The sequence below is a fragment of the Schistocerca serialis genome, chromosome 1 (assembly GCF_023864345.2).
Source record: "Schistocerca serialis cubense isolate TAMUIC-IGC-003099 chromosome 1, iqSchSeri2.2, whole genome shotgun sequence".
Lineage (NCBI taxonomy): Eukaryota > Metazoa > Arthropoda > Insecta > Orthoptera > Acrididae > Schistocerca > Schistocerca serialis.
In genome coordinates this window covers 1,167,025,485-1,167,044,403 of record NC_064638.1, presented here as the reverse complement: position 1 = coordinate 1,167,044,403, position 18,919 = coordinate 1,167,025,485, and the positions used below count along the sequence as shown (strand labels likewise).

Genomic DNA, 18,919 nt, shown 5'->3' with positions numbered 1-18,919 from the left:
CAAATGGCAACAGGTAAATATCCCATCTAGTTCTTGTTTCATCATTAGGGTTAAGGTTCTAACATCAACTCAATTTAAATCAAAGTGTTTTTATATATTGAAATTTGAGAATTTTAAAGAGCCAAGCGACTTGTACAATACCTCTTATACGACTTACAATTAATTTGTTGCAACCATAATTGGGTTCACATCCTGTAGCGTATCAAATCAATTTGATACTTAAACCTATAACAACAATTTGATAAAAATTTACCAAACATGTAAGTCCATATTTGTTGGTGTCTGTTTTTCAACTTCAATGTTTAAGAGCCAATTTTGTACAAGAATTCTTTGTAACCGTGGCTAGTAGTTTGGTCATTTATTTTTCTCAAAAAGCCACAATTTACAACAGAACCGAAAGAAAATTAGGAAAATGCATCATTTCTTGGCAGCTGCAGTCGCTGCATCATCTTCACGCTGGTACGATTGTAGCAGCTCCTGCTTCTTTTTGCTGATTCTCTCCTCACGACGCTTACGTGCCTCTTTCACCTTTTGCCTTCTGGCCTCAGCTTGATCCCTGTAAGAATAACGCATAATTATATATACTGTACAGAAAACACAGCCAATAATTACTAAAGGATCTGATCTATGAAACCAAGGTTGATGCAATCTGACTTTGTTCCAATTAGCACTACCTAATGTTACTGAAGCATGATATACCAGCTCCTGAACCTTTAGTAGTATCACCAACAATGTCAAACTACACTGGAGGCCCCATGTTATTCTAGGGGGCACAGGGACACAATCTTTCACCGAACTTCATTGTCATTTAAGACTTGTACTCACTTCAACATCTTTGTCCTAGCCTTCTCCGCCTTCTTCTTGTGGATGAACTCCATCAGCACACGCTTGTTCTTGAAAACATTACCTATGAAACAATTTTAGTCCAAAGTTAGTCTTGTAAAATGTAAATTAGTTACAGCAATTCAGATTTACCTGTCTGTACTATGTACAAAATGAGACATTTCAAGAACTGTGGTAAATTACACACACACACACACACACACACACACACACACACACACACACACACACACACACACTATCCATTACCCGTGTGTGCTTTTTATCACTTACAAAATATCCACAATTACAAAGTATCAAAACTTACTGTAGTCTTAATTAAAAGGAATATATGAACTACAGAGAGACTGTGGGTGGGTGGGAGCGCACACCAAAAGAACCAAGAACAGGGCGACCCGAAAGTTCATTACCGTTTGAAAATTCAATAGTTCATGGAATGTCTGTAGATAGGTAAAAATTGACACACATGCTTGAAATGCGGTGGGGTTTTACTCAAGCAACAAGTGCACAAAAGATTGACCAACAGGTGCTTCATATGATACCAAAGCAATAATTAAAAAACACAACAATTACTGACAATATAAACAAGTGTAAGTCTTTCCGCTCCCGGGATAGGAATGACTCCTTACCCACTACCTTAAAACCCACATCCTTTCATCTTTCCCTCTCCTTCCCTCTTTCCTGATGAAGCAACCATTGGTTGCGAAAGCTAGAATTTTGTGTGTATGTATGTGTTTGTGTTTCTATCGACCTCCCAGCGCTTTCGTATGGTAAGTCACATCATCTTTGTTTTGTAATATAAACAGATACATAAGAAAATCTACTCACTGAGCAGCGGCAGGGGAAAGTGCGCGCGCACACGCACACACACACACAAGAATAACTTCTACAAGCTTCCAGAGCCAGTGGCCCCTCCTGACAGAAGAGTTGAAGGGGTAGGAAGAAGGGTAGGAGGGGTTTAGGGAAAGGGTACAGTTCAGAAAAGTAACCCACATCCCCAGGTAGGGGGAGACTTACTGGACAGGATGAGAAGGAGAGACATTGTTGGGGATGGCACCAGATGAGATTTGAAAACCTGAAAGCTTAAAGGAGCCACTGGCTCCAGAAGCTTGCAAAAGTGAAATCTTTTTTTATGTGTGCTCCCCTGCCACCACGCAGTGAGTATGAGTTTCATTCAAATGAAACATGGTCAATGAGTCTACCTTTGCCTTACATGTAAGGTGGCACAACATAACTGCAGGTATGGTGGTGCCATCTATTGGTAGACAGACTAACATGTGCGCACCATTCAATGTTGCACAACACCAGTGTGGTTTCATGCCGAAGAGAAGGTGGTCACACAAATTATCGTCCACCACCGAACATACAGGTGAGCAAGCAGGAACAACAAGGAGCAATTCAATTTTTGGCAGTGGAGTGAGTTGGAGGCCGTGAAACGTAAACAGATGAAGGCTGTGTACAGTGAGGATAGTCAGTCGTTCAAGTGTTGTGGAATGGCAACGATACCTTGACAGGCGTGACTCACTGGAAGACAATGCTCGTCCTGGACAGGCCCATCATCATGACGTCACACATGGTTGTGGAAACGAATGCTTTAGTCTTGGACAACCACAGAACCACCATGGACGAGATCCATCAATTAATGTGTATCAGTGTGGGCACCGACCGCACCATAATGCATCAACACTTGAACTTTCAAAAAATGTGTGCGCAGTGGGTTCCCACCAACTGACCGCGAAACAGCACAGTACCTGAATGGCGCTGTCAGTCTTCTGTAAAATTACCATGAGGACAAATACGGCTTTCTGTTGCGTACTATCACAGGTGCCGATTCGCAACAAACAACGAAGTGTGCGACTGGGTCCAGTCCTGGGTCAGACGGCAGCCTACTAGCTTCTTGAAGGATAGAATCAACCGGCTAGTGTAGCAATGGGACAAATGTGCCAACGGTTTTGGCAACTATTTTTGAGTATGTGTACTGCATGTAACTACATTTTTGAGTTAGTAAAATTGTTACTATTACTTTACTAAGTGACCGGGTTTCATTTGAATGACCCTTATACATTTTTTATCTATCCATTTATATCATCAATAATTAGAAAACAAGTGATTTTTAGCAAAGATTATGTACTTTATAACATGCTCAATATGTCTGCTGTAAAGTGAATGTTGTGACATCACTGTACAGTATATCACTATGTATGTTCGGAAACTGCTATCAGATGATGTCTGAACATCCCTGATGACACCAGGAGCAGGAAACTTTACGCTACAGGTGACACCGCAACCAATAATCACAAGGACTGAGGTCTAGGGACCTGGGAGGCCAAGCATGATAGAAGTATTGGCTCAGCAAGCGATCCTCATCAATGTGCAGAAGAGATTTCCACATATGTAGTAATATCGGGTGGAGGGCCGCCTGACATAGAAGTCATACCATACAGCAGGTGCTTTATCAGTCAGGCAAGGAATGTTGTGATTCTGTAGCATATCTGCATGCCTCGCACCAGTCAATTTGAAAAGCAGCACCCTGCATTTCCTCGAAGAAAAAAGGTTCAATCAAGATTGATGCAAATGCACACCACACCGCAATTCATCATGGAATGGAGTTTCCAGAACAGTTCCAAAATTTTCATTAGCCAAAATTCTGCACGAATGGGGACTGACAAGCCTGAGAGTGAAATGGGCTTTGTCGTCACAAAATCAGTGGCTATCAGTTCAAGACAATGCTGAATTTTTTGTATGGACAACATTGGAGGGTAATGCCTTAGTGGTCTCTACAGTAGTGCATAGAATGCCCGTGTAATGCGTGACGAAGTGTTGACTTCACCATGCACAGAACAACTTGCAAAGTCTCCATTTCTTCCTTAACAGTCCATGCAGCAGTAGCACTAGTGTGTGTTCACTGACTGAGGGCCAATCATCTATAAACAGCCTATTATTTCGAACTTTGTGATGATTTTCTTCATGCTGACACTTGTCACAACTTTCAATCATTTGAATCCCATTCTTATGGTGACTGGCTCATGAAGTTGCAGTAGCTTATTCTCCATTCTGATAGTAAAACTTCACAACATTGCTTTTTGTGGTTAAGTCAGCATGCCAACTTCTCGAACAGCTTGTTTAGTAAATGATTCTCATGCAGTGTCACAAATATGTTGGCGTTCATGACCACATGTTTGCTGGTGTCTGCACTCAACTACTGGTTTCAATAAAAGGCTACATTATTTCTGGCATGTGTGTCAAGTTTTACTTCTCTATACACATTCCAAAATCAGTATTTTTTTCAAATGTTAATGGCCATCTGACTCACCCTGTACATTCCCGACTAATGGTGAATGGACCCACCACCTTCACAAAAAAAATTGCACGCGCACCCACCCAGAGGTTCTTGACACATTCTGTAATAATTGATACCAATCAGAAGTACACATCACTGTAGCAGAAGGTAATAACTGCACTGGCAATGCCTGAAATAATCCGCGAAACATTTTTGGTGCACAAAAACTGTTTAATGTGAAAACTACACCAAAATATTATTTTGAAGAAGAGTGTTAGCTGTATGAGTGCATACTGCCTTCATCTTAGCAATATCTATAGACTTCTTTGTGATGTTCTAAAAATATTTTTAATGATACTTTTTCTAAACAACTGAACAGACATTTGAAATCAATATGGTTCAAGAACATGATGCTTCAGCAGCACCTTATCCCTACTACCCACTACTGGGCGTTCCCACTTTCATGGTGGGTGCTAAGGGTTTTTAAAAACTTTATGAAGTATTCATGCAATTCTGACAAAATATTTGGTATGTAAGAATAATTACTATTATACGTTTTAACTTGGTATTTCTCCACTTTACAAATTTTTCGAAGTCACTTCCTTACTTTATAACCACTACTGTGGAACCAGTAGGTGGTTAGCAAATTTTACTATTGACAGACATATTGAAGTCTTTGGTAGGTAAAAGGTTGACCTTCCCTGAGCTAGAGATGCATTTGCACCAAAATCCACGCTTTCATCCATCTGGATGTATTTATTCCAGCCACTTAATGAGCATGTAAGTGTTTTATATCTTTTATGGTAAATATTTAGGATAAATTGAGCTAGTGTTTCGACAAATGTGAGGGCATATCTGCTCAAAAACTGCCACTGACATGTTTTGTACAAATGATGCAAGTCCAATAATTTACAAGTAAGTTACTCACATAGCACATTTAGCATTTATTTTAACGATCAACAAGATTGTGCAATATACTGAAACATCACACACACATATGAGGATCTTTACTTTATAATTATTTTTTAGTAATTGTTTATCACTGATTACTTATCAAGTTGTTTCTCACCTTTTGCCTTCATGTACAGCTGGTGGTAAAGGTGCCTATCAATTTTCTTTGCTTCCCTGTACTTTTTCAAGAGTCGCCTTAGAACTCTCATCCGCTGGATCCACAAGGTCTGCAAAATAAAATAACTTAACACTGGCTCCTTAACGAAGTAGATCAATCCATATAATAGGTTTTCCCTTGTTACACACCTATGAAAGATTCAGCACCTGAATTATCCTGTCTTTTTACCTTCCCTTACAAAGTAAAGCTTTTTTAAAAAAATTACAGTATGTTTTTACATTCTGTGTGTCATAATTAGTGACACACTAGCTGAACATTCCACTATTGTACTATGAAACAAACATGATACAGTTATGAGTTAAACTGTCAAATCTATGACAAGCCATCAGTACTTTTTTAAAATGACACCAAGTAGTATAAATTAAATGTTTACACAAAACAACTATAGATTTCAGGCTTTTAAATGCTGAAACAGACTGCTACAAAATGAACATTATTACATACTACAGGCAGAGCCCTGAAAGTAGCACTGGAATTATAGCATCTTTTATCCAATTTCAGTTATAAAGTATGTTTTTATTGAATTTTTAGGTGCCAGCAGACAAAGCACAAAGCTGAGTTGGTGAGCACCTTCACAGACTGCACTGTAGAGCACAACCTTTTACTCAATGTGAACACCGCAAGAAATCAAATACTAATTAAAATGCACGAGACTAGTTTCCTGGACAGAAATTAGTACAATCTGAATGGTACAGAGCATCTGCTCAATTATCTGACCGGATTCCCCATAAACTACTGCCTTTTAGAATAGGCTTGAACATATAACTGATCTCTCCAATCACCATTCATTCTCCAAGTATGTTATGTGCAGCCTGCCTTCATATAGTTATGTACCTTATAAATCAAAGTGAAACATACATGCAATAGGTCAAGGGGTATCATGAGCTCTTAACTACACAGAAGCTGTCTTCTGTTACCTTAAATATACTAACAGGTGGGGGAGGGGGGGGGGGGAGAGGAGGAGGGAGAGAGGGGGACGTCAACTGGATGTTTGACAAAACAAAACACGATTGAAAGGAACAACCTGAGCCAAGCATTCCCGTGAAGCAACTAAAAATACATAGAAACTTTCATTTGGCCAGCCAAAAATACGTTAAGATACTGAGCCATTGAGCAAAAGCAGCAACTGAGCTACATTAATTCCCTGCATCAATTTCATTGTAAAACTTCAAAACAAGTATTAATGAAAGAGGTCAAGTACAACAGGTGAAAGAATGACCTGGAAAAAAAAAACTGACTGCATTCTACAAAACTCTTCATTAATATAAAAGAAACTACCTGCTATGTACAACAGAAATTGCAAAATAAACCTGAGCAGGTAATGGACAAGTCAACTTCTTACAGCATGATAAAATTTACAAAATCAAAATTATTTTTGCAACAAAAAATACATTCAACAGAGTTATGCACCACAAACCTTCTGTGGCATACGAGCATTAGCTGTTCCTTTCCTTTTTCCAAATCCACAGTGACGTCCTTTCCTCCTGGCTTCTGTATTCTTGCGAACACGTGCACGTGAGTGAACAGCAACAGGCTTCTTTATGATTAAACCATCTTTAATCAACTTCCTTATATTTTGCCCTACAAACAAAGTACAAATTAAAAGTGCTACAGAGTTGCGAGGGGGGGAAAAAAAAAAAAAAAAAAAAAAAAAAAAAAAAAAAAAAAAAAAAAAAAGGAGAGAGAGAGAGAGAGAGAGAGAGAAGACTTTACACTATAACACAACTGCAACAATATTTACACAAACTGTAAAAACATTTTACTATTTTACATTTGTCAACAATTTCGTCACAGTTCCCAAAATTACAATGCAAAACCTATAACTTACTGGAATTGGTATTTGCAATTTCGTTGATTTCATTAGGATCCAACCACACCTTTTTTTTACCACATCGCATCACAGAGGCAGCAAGCCTCTTCTGGAGTTTTAGGGAACTGAAAAAATAAAATTCAAAAATGTACATAATCGCCAAAGCTGTCTTAAATAATCAAATCTAACATGGTGACAAAAGTAGAGAACGTTATACCACAGGAAAACTTCGATACGAATACCACTTTCATTAATAACTGTTAACAGACTATCAGTCTTGCATAAAAAACTGAATGTAAGAAACTTTATAGACTGTCAGCAAACAAAATGAAGGTTACCACTGCCAGTTGCGAACTCCTTGAAGTCCACGACCAGATACGCTTTCGTGTATATTTACCATACAAGTCTTACTTATATTCCACGATACACGGTTGCCTGAAGTAACTACTCTCGTAACACCATCATATTGTCTGCAACCGCATCAGTTGGAAGATGTATGCACGAAATCATTTTCTGCTTACATATGTGACTACATCCAGCCTGACGAAGTCTTAACAAAATTTCTAAAGCAAATTACTACAACTCTTTTTTACTACTGATGCAAGTCTGGGTAAACAAATGAGCATTGTTATTAAAACATAACCTTGTTTCTGCTGCTGAATTACTTTACGTGGCGCAATACCCATCTTGTCACACGTATCAACAGTTTCTGCAAACTTTGATATAAATCATTTTATGCACCATGCCGCCTTTAATTAATTTATAGGCTGCAATGACGCCGCTTCATGGAAATTGTTTAAGAAGATGTAATAGATCAGTCGATAAGAACCGTCCATGTGGCAAAAGACATCTTTGAAAAATAACTTATGAATGTGTTACACTCTAACAGTTTGAAAAACATTTATAGACACACAGGTATGTGCAAAACGTATATAACAAATTAGCAGCCAAAGCAAATATGTCGTTTCTATTCTACGAAAAATTATCCAACATCAATTACCTCATGGTCACTGAGTTCCTACCACCATCAAACAGAGATCAAAACCTGCACAATATGGCGTAGACCAGAGACATGCCACAAAGGTTCCGGACAACAGTGCAGCCAAACTACAAATAACAGAAATACCTCACAAACGAGTGACTGTGGTAAATTGGTAATATCAAGACTTTTAGCACAAAATTTACCGTATTCTATAAAATAATATAATTAACTTAGACTGTAGTTGATCAGATATAAGATACTGAAATTGAAGTAAGCTAATTACTAGGTACCACAGAATACAGAATACATCAGCGTGTGGCACGTGGCAGACAGCTAATTTGAAATTCCATATAGCTGCTTTAACACGTAGCCCTCTTGTGAAACTGTAATAGTTTTTTGAGATGAAATCTCAGTTTTCTTCAAGCAATCTACATGTAAATTTCTATTTTCATGTACGACTTCCATAGTTTTTTCTTTAAAATTCAAAAAATTACAATTCGTATTAGAAACTTGAGGCATTTTCGCCATCCACTACGCAATTTGCAACACTATTCGCTGAGAAGGGAAAAAAAACCCTCAGCACCTCACTGAGGCAAAAAAATTCTTAAGTCCATTTTCTGACTAGCCTGATGTTTCTTTTAATTATTAAATGTACTGCACTATGTGTGTGCCATAGTCTATTACTGCAATGGCCTAACGAAAATAAAATTATTATTATTATTGTTATTACTATTATTATTATTCATTAGGTAGATAAAAATCAGATTCAACTAACTGATTTAAAAATAAACAAAATAGGTTTGTCTCAAATTATCTATAATGATCTGTGTACATGATTGACAACTCAAAGCCATTTCATCATTGTAGCTCTCAGAAATAACTTGACCTGATTTATTCACAACATCCACTACAGGTTATTGAAATGATTCTTCTAAGATATTTTCATCATGTTCATACTGTATACCAGCAAGGAAAGTTCCAAACTTTTCTTAGGAAGTTTAACTACAAACAATATAAACTACAAAATAGTTAAAATATCACTATGTCATTTGTAAAATAATAAGTGATACATAATCAGTGATAGTAATTCAATTTCCCTTCTTATTCAGTCATGATAAGGCTCCAGCAATACATAAATTTACCAAGTGAAGTAGTGTAGTGGTAAGTAACTGGACTCGTATTCAGAAGGACTGTGGTTAAAAACATTGCCTGCCCATTCCAATTTAAGTTTTCTATACTTTCTGTAAGTTGTTTAAGGTAAATGTTTGGGTGGGTTCTTAGAAAAAGGAAATGGCTGGTGTGTGCGAGTGTTTGACACAATGATCTCGGGAGATCACTGGTTTGACTCGTGTGTCGTGCCGCAAGTGTTTGATTTCGCGCCGTCAATTCAGTTCCCGCGCCGACCGCCAGGAGCGCTGTGTTGAGCCATAGCTGATATGCTCAGATCACTGGATGACTTGTTTGTTCTATGTGTGTTGCAATGTATGCAGTGATCGCTGTCTTTGTTCTACCCGGGTATTGAACTTCAGTTGTCTTATTGTGCCAGCCACGGATGCTCATGTTTCGTTTCTTGACAAACTACATTGTGGCTGCTAGGAAATGTCACTAGAACTCTCCTACATCAATCAATTACATCACATGTTGACATAAAGTTCTGCAATTTTTTGTCGCGTACAAACCGATGGAAATTTGTTTGCCAAACTCCAACATGGCGGACGATGCAAAGAACATGAATCTACAGACATGCTGCAGTTCTATACTCAGAGAACAGACTTCTACATCCAGGTTGTATAGAGATCACTGAATGTCTGTGTTAGGTTTTCTCTGTGTCTTTACTGCTAGAGAACTGTGATTCACGATTTCTGATTGTACAGCTTAGTTACAGATAATCAGTCAAGCTTATTCTCTCTCTCTCTCTCTTTGGCTCATTATGCTTTCACTACATTTAATGACGTACTGTAGTAGCTTGTCGACTCTGAGAATAAAGTTCCTATCAGTCTCTGTAACCTACATCAACTGTGTGCATTATTTATTCTAATCTGACCAGGGAGGCTAACCGTTTGGATGGGCCAAACTCAGCACCATGGCCAAAGTGATGTCCCCGATATGATTATTGCCTACATTATGTAAGATTTTATTAAACATAGTAAGAGATGACAGAAAACCACCTGCCTATCAACCCTGCTATGTTCACGCTCGCTGTATGATTACCGCCTTTCTCTCCTCACAACCCTGCACTCTGTTCACCCAGGTCGAAGCAAATTTCTTCTATTTTGGAGTAGCTACCGACGCCACAAAGCTCAAGCTGGCTGTGAGCGAACTTGCCCATCAGTACGTGACTGCAGTGCAAGGTCTGGTAACTTTGACACCAGAGAGAGGTTCGAACGAGCATCTCAAAGCAGAGCTAATCTCTTGTGTATCCACTTTGCAATGAGAATGTATCTGCCATATCCTGACGCAGGAAGACACCAGGGATCACAAACCATACCAGTACCTGCGGTAATTGTGAAGAAAAATCGATGGTGACACAGTACTGGACAGTCTGTTCTACCGATGTCGAAGTGAAGTGCAATAGTGAAGTTATCTGGTTGCGTATAACAGGTGTAGATGCAACCAAGTTAATTGTTGGATGTTTTTACCAGGCACTTGATTCCACTGTGACATTTGTAGAGCCATTCAAATAAAGTCTATGGTCAATAGTGCGTAAATATTCAGCTCAAGCAATACTAGTTGGAGGCGACTTCAATCTACCAAGAACAGACTGGGATGTCTGGATTCACTGCGAGGGGCGAGGGGCGGGGGGGTTCAGACAGTCAGTCGTGTGAAATACTTCTGAACACGTTTTCTGAAACTGTCTTGAGCAGCCAGCTCGGCAGCTCACATGCAATGGAAATATCTTAGACACTGTAGCTAGAAACAGGCCAGATCTCATCGACAATTTAGTATACAAATGGGGATTGGCGATCATGATGTCATTGTAGCAACTACGGTTAAGAAAGTCAATAAATCAGTCAACCAAGCTAGGAGAGCGTCTGCTAGACAGGGCAGAAAAGCAGATGTTAGCATATCAGTTACAGAGAGAAATGATTTCACTTAGTTCCAGTAAGGTGAACGGAGAGGGATAATGGGCAAAGTTTAAGCAGATTGTAAATCTTGATCTCGAGAGTTATTTCCATAGTAAGTGGATGAAGATGAAGACGATCACAGTTGTGTTGCCTTTGTCAGCTGGTAAGACCATGATACCTGGATCTTCTTGTAGCTCCCAAATGGCCGCCCATTTCTTGATAGAGATTCTCGCTTTTACAGGTTTAGTATGCATGAGACAACGACCGGTTTCACGACGCAATTCTTCAGCTGCTTCAGTTGGAAACGGCTACACAGAGAAGCAAATTCGGAGAGCTCTATGTCCCACAACGACTGTACAACAGAGGAAAAAGAAGAGGAAACTAAGCAGGACGAGGAAACTATTAGGACAAAGCAGACACGAGCCCACTCTGCATTGTTGCCAGATGCATCCAAGATGACGGCCATGAAGTCAGCCAATATCGCGGCTTTTGGCGGGAAGTTTGAATTTTGGTGGGAGAGTGCCAACCCCCTCCCCCAGAAAAAAGACAGGAAGTTCAAATTCCAACAGGATAATGCGTGATACCACAGTTATCTCTGCTAAGCTAAGAAAATCGTGGGAAGATAGGTCACTTGGGCTAACCTTAGTCACCTGATGGCGCGAGAGAAAGAAAACTTGAACTAACCTCAGTCACCCGACTGCCACCTGCTCCCAAGGATACATGGAAAAAGGACCTGGACATAAGTCTTTATTTAAACAATTTCAAGCAGTACAGCCATGAGGTCCAAATGGCTAAGTACACAGCGCCACCAAGATGGTGGTCATGACATCAGGTGATGACGCAAGTTATCCAAGATGGACCTAGTACACAGTACCGGCAACAGCAGGCGTTAGCGTGACATCAGGTGATGACGTTCTGGGATGGGGGAAATGGAGGGAACTAATAGGAAACCTTAATCCAGTCACATGTTCGACTTCAGCTAGTAGGATGCAGGTATCTGGCGACTTCATCGTAGGAGATGAAGGTGAGGCTCAGCAGCTCTTGGGCCTCAGTCTTGTTCAGTCATTCAGCAGAAGAAGAAGAAGAACCATGAAGCGTCAACGGCAGTCGCACTGCAGCACAGTCATGCAGAACAGGATTAAACGGAAAAGTAAGTATCCCATATCACATCATTCTCTCTGGTTAGCCTTATTACTATTATTATTCAAAGTTTTCACATCTTGGTCTGTATCTAATACTTCCTCGTCTTTGTTCAATAGGGTCGAGTGCCAACACGCCTAGCTCTGCTGACACATCCCGACCTGTAGCAACCTCGCCTGCCATCTCATCGAGACCTACAGCAACACTCTCTAGCGCGTTTGAACCAGTAGCGGTCACGTGGGATCCGGTAGCACACATAGCCCACTTGTTGGAGCAGGACAAGGAGTTGCTGTTGTCCATCCCATTAATCGATTTATGTGACGAGGACACGCGATGTGGCATTCGCTGTGTTATTCAGTGGTTTGGTATTTAACTAATTTGTGAATGAAAATGATAATCTTATTTTATTACATTGAGTAATCGCTAAATAATTTTTCTCCCGGCTAAAGATTTGGTCAAGTTGCTAAAGAACTCCAAGTTAACGTTGTGTTAAAGTGTTGTCTGTAAGTTGTGTAAGTGTCACTAAATCACAGTTCATACAATAGATTCTATACAACTATTGATTATGATGGAAAGTTATCTTCAGCAAAATGATCATTAAAACCACCGAATATCAGCCGAGCACAACACTGATGTATGTTACCTGAAACAATATTCTTCACAACTCGTGCTTAATTAATTTCGGCTCCATACATCAGCTAGAAAAGTTTGTTATAACGATCATGCTATGAGCACTGTTTTTAAAGAACCAATCTGATTTGAATTATTTTCATTAAAATGAGTTCAGAACCCCCGTGCACATTTATTTTTACACATTTGTATTACCTTGGGCATTTATGTCTGCAGAGTTGCGTAATTTGAATTTGCTGCTGAGATATTTGTTAAGATGGCGGCAGACAATTGATAGAGACTTTCTATTGTTAGAGCAAATAAGTTAAGTATTTGAAATGCTTATTAAACTTTACTTTCGTATTGTGCACTATTTAGACTTCATCAAGCAAACATTTGATTTTTTTCTAAGGAAAACACAGACAAAAACGCGATACAAGTCGCTATCATCAATGGCTGCGCTCCTTGCAGCAGAAAGAAATAATGCTTACTGATAGAGGAATTAAAGTTACAAATAATTATTCACTCATATTAATAATAATAATGTACTCTATTATCAAGTAATGATTAACAAATAATTACAATTTATTAACAGACCTCAGTTTCATATGTGTCTGCAACCTACAAAAGCCATCCAACAAAAGGTAAAAACAAAGGAAGACAAACGCAGATCCTTCGACCATAAATATAACACACTGGCCCTGACGTCATTTTCGTGGCTCCAACATCTCTGGGCTAAAGTCACGTGAATGTTGGCAAAACATGGTTGTTTCGTGTTGCGCTTATGGCTGTACTCAGTGTTTTGTCGGGGGAAATGGCATTACATTTCACTGTTTCTATGATAGTGCAGATGCGTTTATTGAAATCTGCTGAAGTGACTTTTATACGTTTTTTACACATGAGTATCACGTAAATTAAAGTGTTGAGAGTGATGCCTGTAAAGTCAGACTCATATTACATTTTGGAAAGTATCTGTGATAATTCGGTTACAGAAGTAAGTATAATTGTTTCTCGTTCCTACTCATAGGTTCCCTAAGGATGAAAACCGAAGGCAGCTTTGGATACAGGCCCTGAAACGGAAAAACTTTAAGCCATCTGCACATACGTGCCTTTGCTCGAAGGACTTTGCGGAAAAGTCTTTTGATAGGTTAGTTATTATTTACAATGTATATTTATAATTTACATTTACAGTGTCTGTCATTTTTAAACCTAGGCTCCAAAATTATTTTCTGAAACTTCAAAGTCTCACCGTTCATCTAATATGTCATTTTTTTTAAACTGATAGTTTAAACTTTTGTAAAAATAGTGGGAACTGAACCTTTGAAGTGCACCTAAAATTGATACTCTAGAATGGACCTGCTCCTAAAGTCGACAATTTTGGCACCTATAGTTGACATAATTCCCATATCCCATTTTCTTTTAAAAATGACTAGAGCTCAAAACGCGGCGAATCCAATGTTTAAAGTTTTGACACGAGCCCACTCTTACTGTTTAAAAGAACTTTAACGACATTTTACTTTAATTGATAGTTTATAGTAATTTCGTCCCACTGCCGACCAGAGTGGCGTTCGATGTGTTTGTTAGATTTTATAAATGGTACTGTGAACAAATCCAGGTCAAATGTAGTACCGGCATAATTTTTCGCAAATAAGAAAGTAATTTTTGTTGGAAGCGTTTGACAGTCAATTGAGAAATATGGGGAAATTACGATACAAACATAGGATGGCAGACCGCTGATTTGAAATCCCGCCACGTTTTGCCAACAGTCACGTGGTTTATGTTGGAGCCACTCCAGCCCTACAGCTTGTGCACAGCAAGGCCAGTCTACTAGTATCTATGGTCGAAGCGCAGATCATAAAAGGAATTTACAATTATCATTGTCTTTGTATGATACATATCGATATGTCCAATTACATCATAAAATATTATACAAATAATTAGCATTTATCATCGTTTTCACTGCTTTTTCATATGTCGAATAGATAATGTTTATAACTGTTAGAGGCATAATTTCCTCTCGTTGCACTGTATCTAAAATTTATCTCATGGATGTTACAATGCCCCTTGGGCTGAGAAAAAAAATTAGCTTATCTATTGTATATTTTTTTTATCAGTCCATGTAATCCACGTAGATTTGCTACTCTCAAGATGCAAATGTTTAGTTTCAATGTTGTTTTAGACATGATAAAACTATAGTTGAATCGAGTACTTTAAATGACTTCAGTGACTGTATTATCTCGGAAATTGCTGCGGATACATCCCGGATTAACTTATCCACCCCCCCTCCCCATTTGGGTTCACTGGACTCGGAAAACCGGGAATAAAACCGTCCAAGGGGCTTCAAGAAAATACAGATACCTACTTTTAACAGTCAGGCTTGACAGAAATGTAATAAAATATGCTGGAAAATGTAAATTTATGACTTTGTTGTAAGCATCTGAGATAATGAATGTTTTTTCATGGTGGTATATCATAAAATTTCCAAAGTCAGTCATTTATCGAATGTCATAAGGTTACGTGATCACAGTTTTTATCACTGTTCATCATTATTCACAATAAAAAACACAGTTCTTCACGCGTTCACTAGTTCCTGCGAAACGCGTTTCACTGTTCTGATTGGTGTCAGTAGTTTTCCACGGTACTTAATAGACAATCTATATGCAAATTACACTTTTCAAGTAATGAGGTCTGGTACACTTGCACATAACTTCATATTACCATGACTGAATAACAAAATTTAAAATTTTACGCTGTCACATAAACATGAGAGAATATAAAACTTTCAGAATCTGCTACATTATCTTGACCATGAGATCATTATTGAACTGTCCAGATAACAGTAGATTTCCATTTTTATTACAGATACATATATTTATACATTTCTATTTTTTATTTTTTTTATTGGGATTGTTATTTACCATGTTTTTGGGACAGATGTCCATGTTCGGTTTATCTAACCAGAATGTTGCTCATAAGAGGATTTTAAATGAGTTTGTAATGAAACCGTGTACATAAATCAGTACACATTCAGATTTTGCTTCACTAGTGGTGAAAGCAGTTTATTTTATTTATTTTCAGTCACACAGCTCACAACACTTGCTACGTGTAGGGACTACATGACTTAATCTTATGAAAATATTTTTGTTATATCCATTTTTACACACAAACAAATATATTATTTAAGCATCTTAAACATTTCTATGCTACGTATAGAAAGGTAAAATTCCTCTCATTTACTGCAATAACACTCAAGTGTTTATCAGGTTACTTATTATGGGGATTCTCTACTCCTTGTTCAAATAATTCAAGAACATTACAGTGTAATACTTGACATAAAAGCTTATAAACTAATACATACATAATATTATCACATTATTACTGCTAATTATTTTACCATAAACGTTATATTTACAGATGTGGGGTAGTGCACTTGCACTTCTGATTGGTCCTTTGTATATTCCAACATTAAATTGGTTTTCCTACTGCAAATATTTGTATGTCTTTATGACAATACAGTCCACTCCTCTTTCCTGTATAGACATCCTCTAGTATATAGCACCCCTCATGTGGGATATTAGCTATTTTATATGGTCCTTCATACAGTAATCGCCATTTATTATTTTTTCCTTGATTATCGATGCCTTGGGATGCGTCCTCAACAATACTAACTCATCGATACAATATTGTTGTGTCTTAGTAAGTTTTTTGTCAAACTTCGCCTTGCGGAGCTCTGCTTGGCGATTTGTATTCTGTAGAGGTGAGTCTAGTTTCCTCTGATAAGTTAATTGTTCCTCTTCGATCTTCGGTATTGGATTAACCCATTCGTCCATTTCGTTTTTCTGTTCATCCATTAGTTCATTGGGCGTGAAACCAGTTGTCATATGTGGTAAATTATTGTACGTTTCCATGAAACTATTTATGTATTCTACCCACTTAGTGTGCCTGATGTGGGCGTATGTTCGGATGAACCGGTTGAGTTCCCTGAAAGTTCTTTCAACCGGGTTACTGCTCGGTGAAAACCTTGAAATTAGAACATGTTTTATGTTATATTCATCCATAAGGTTCTTCCACCTCTCTCCAGTAAAGCACGTGGCATTATCTGTTATGACAATCGATGGGCACCCGACAGATTTGAGGTAATTGTTTGTCAATCTTTTTGCAATACTACTGGCAGTCAATGCCCTAAGTGGGTACATTTTCACGTATTTTGAAAATATATCATACACTGCAAGCACATATTTCACTCCTCCTCTGGCAGTTGGTAGGGGTCCTGCAATGTTGATGGCTGCAATCTGCCGCGGACATTTTGCAATAATAGGGTGTAGTTCCATATCTCTGTAAATATTGCTCAGTTTGACCTTTTGGCATATTTTACAGGTTCTGATAAGTTCTTGAACTCTTCTTTTTAAGTTTGGGTAATAACAATACTGACTTATCTTCATAGTACACTTAACAATGCTGAGGTGCCCCCATGCTCGATGTGTTAACCAAATTAAATTATCAAGCAGGTCTGATGGAATGCACACTCGCCATCTACTATTAGGATTGTCAGATTTGTAAAATAAAAAGTCATTGTTCAACTGGTAATATTGATGGAAAGCACTATCATCTTGCTGACACAATGCGTCCCTGATGTTCTTCCATACCAGATCCTTTTCTTGACATTGTTTCACCCTTTTCCACAATGCTAAATATTTTTGTCTTTTGTAGTTTGCTCATGTCTTTACACATCTTTCTGTAATATGGTTGAAATGTGCCATCATGCATCAGAAAAACTCTAAAATCGGAAGTCTGTTCGATCAATTCATTGAACTCACTCAAACCTTGTGGCAAGCGCGATAATGCGTCGGCAATTACATTCTGTTCACCCTTGATATAAACTATCTCGAAATCAAATTCCTGGAGGAATAAACACCAACGTGCAATCCGTTTGTGCAACAATTTGCATGTGAGTAAAAACGATAGTGCTTGATGGTCACAAAACACTCATGTATGCCTTCCCCAGAGATAGTACTGGAACTTGCGGAAAACCCACACTACAGCTAACGCTTCAAGTTCAGTTGCCGAATAGGCTCTTTCACATTCCGTTAACGTTCTACTGGCAAAACTAATTATGTTTACTTTCTGTTTTCCATTATCATCTACTAATTGGAACAGACAAGAGCCTAATCCCTGACATGAGGCGTCCGTGCTCAAACAAAAGTTGTAGTTCATGTTAGGATGCTTCAGAATGGGTGCGTTTATGAGTGCCTGTTTGATTTTTACGAAATCTTCCTCACATTTTTCTGTCCACAACCATGTGTGGTTTTTCCTTAAAAGGTTGAGTAGGGAATCGCTATTCAGTAACTGTTTGGGCACGAATTTTCGAAAAAATGACGTGAGCCCCAGAAAAGCTTTCAATTGTTTACGTGTTTGTGGTGAGGGGAAATATTTTATGGCATCAAGCTTTTTTGGATCTGGTAAAATTCCGCCTGGTGAAATAATGTGGCCTAAAAATTTTATTCGATCCCTTCCGAATTCGGACTTCTTAAAATTTGCTGTGACGTCATATTCTCGGAACTTTTGGAACACTTTGTGTACTAATTCTACATGCTCTTGCCAGGTCTCCGTGGCTATCAAGAGATCGTCTACATACAACGTCACTTTGCTAATCAGTTCTGGACCCAATACTCTGTCTAAAGCCTCCATAAACACCCCAGCACTCACGTTGAGACCAAATGGCAGTACTTGGAATTGATAGCTTCTGCCAGCATGAATGAACGCAGTATATTTTCTGCTATCACTATGTAGGGCTATTTGCCTTCTAGTCAACGGATGTTAAATACTTCACTCCATGAAATTTAAGCAATTGCTCATCTAAGTTCTCCGACCTAGTGCATATTGGTACGATGATCTTATTAATTTCCCGCGCATCAAGTACTAATCTGACTGACCCGTCAGGTTTGCTGACAGCTAGGATGGGACTGCAGTACGGTTCTATCACCTTCCACAGAACCATTCTATCCATTTCTTTGCGAACCGCTTCCTCCTTTGCCCATGGTATCGCATATGATTTATGGCA

General features: G+C 38.5%; 1 protein-coding gene across 1 annotated transcript; it reads right to left on the bottom strand.

The window, feature by feature from the left end:
• Positions 1-343: 343 nt before the first annotated feature.
• On the bottom strand, positions 344-8,135 carry LOC126418441 (60S ribosomal protein L19). Its single transcript, XM_050085204.1, has 6 exons — positions 8,063-8,135; positions 7,081-7,187; positions 6,670-6,833; positions 5,193-5,301; positions 826-907; positions 344-556 (listed from the first exon to the last, which is right to left on the bottom strand). Exons 1-6 carry the CDS (start codon positions 8,065-8,067, stop codon positions 418-420), a joined length of 606 nt encoding a protein of 201 aa, XP_049941161.1. The 5' UTR covers positions 8,068-8,135; the 3' UTR covers positions 344-417.
• Positions 8,136-18,919: the final 10,784 nt, after the last annotated feature.

Bases quoted from the DNA above. Each gene is read 5' to 3' on its own strand.
- LOC126418441 (XM_050085204.1), bottom strand. The intron at 5,302-6,669 runs GTTTGTGGTGCA...TTTATTTTGCAG, and splicing joins ATGCTCGTATGCCACAGAAG to ACCTTGTGGATCCAGCGGAT. The intron at 557-825 runs GTGAGTACAAGT...TTATTCTTACAG, and splicing joins GCTAGGACAAAGATGTTGAA to GGATCAAGCTGAGGCCAGAA.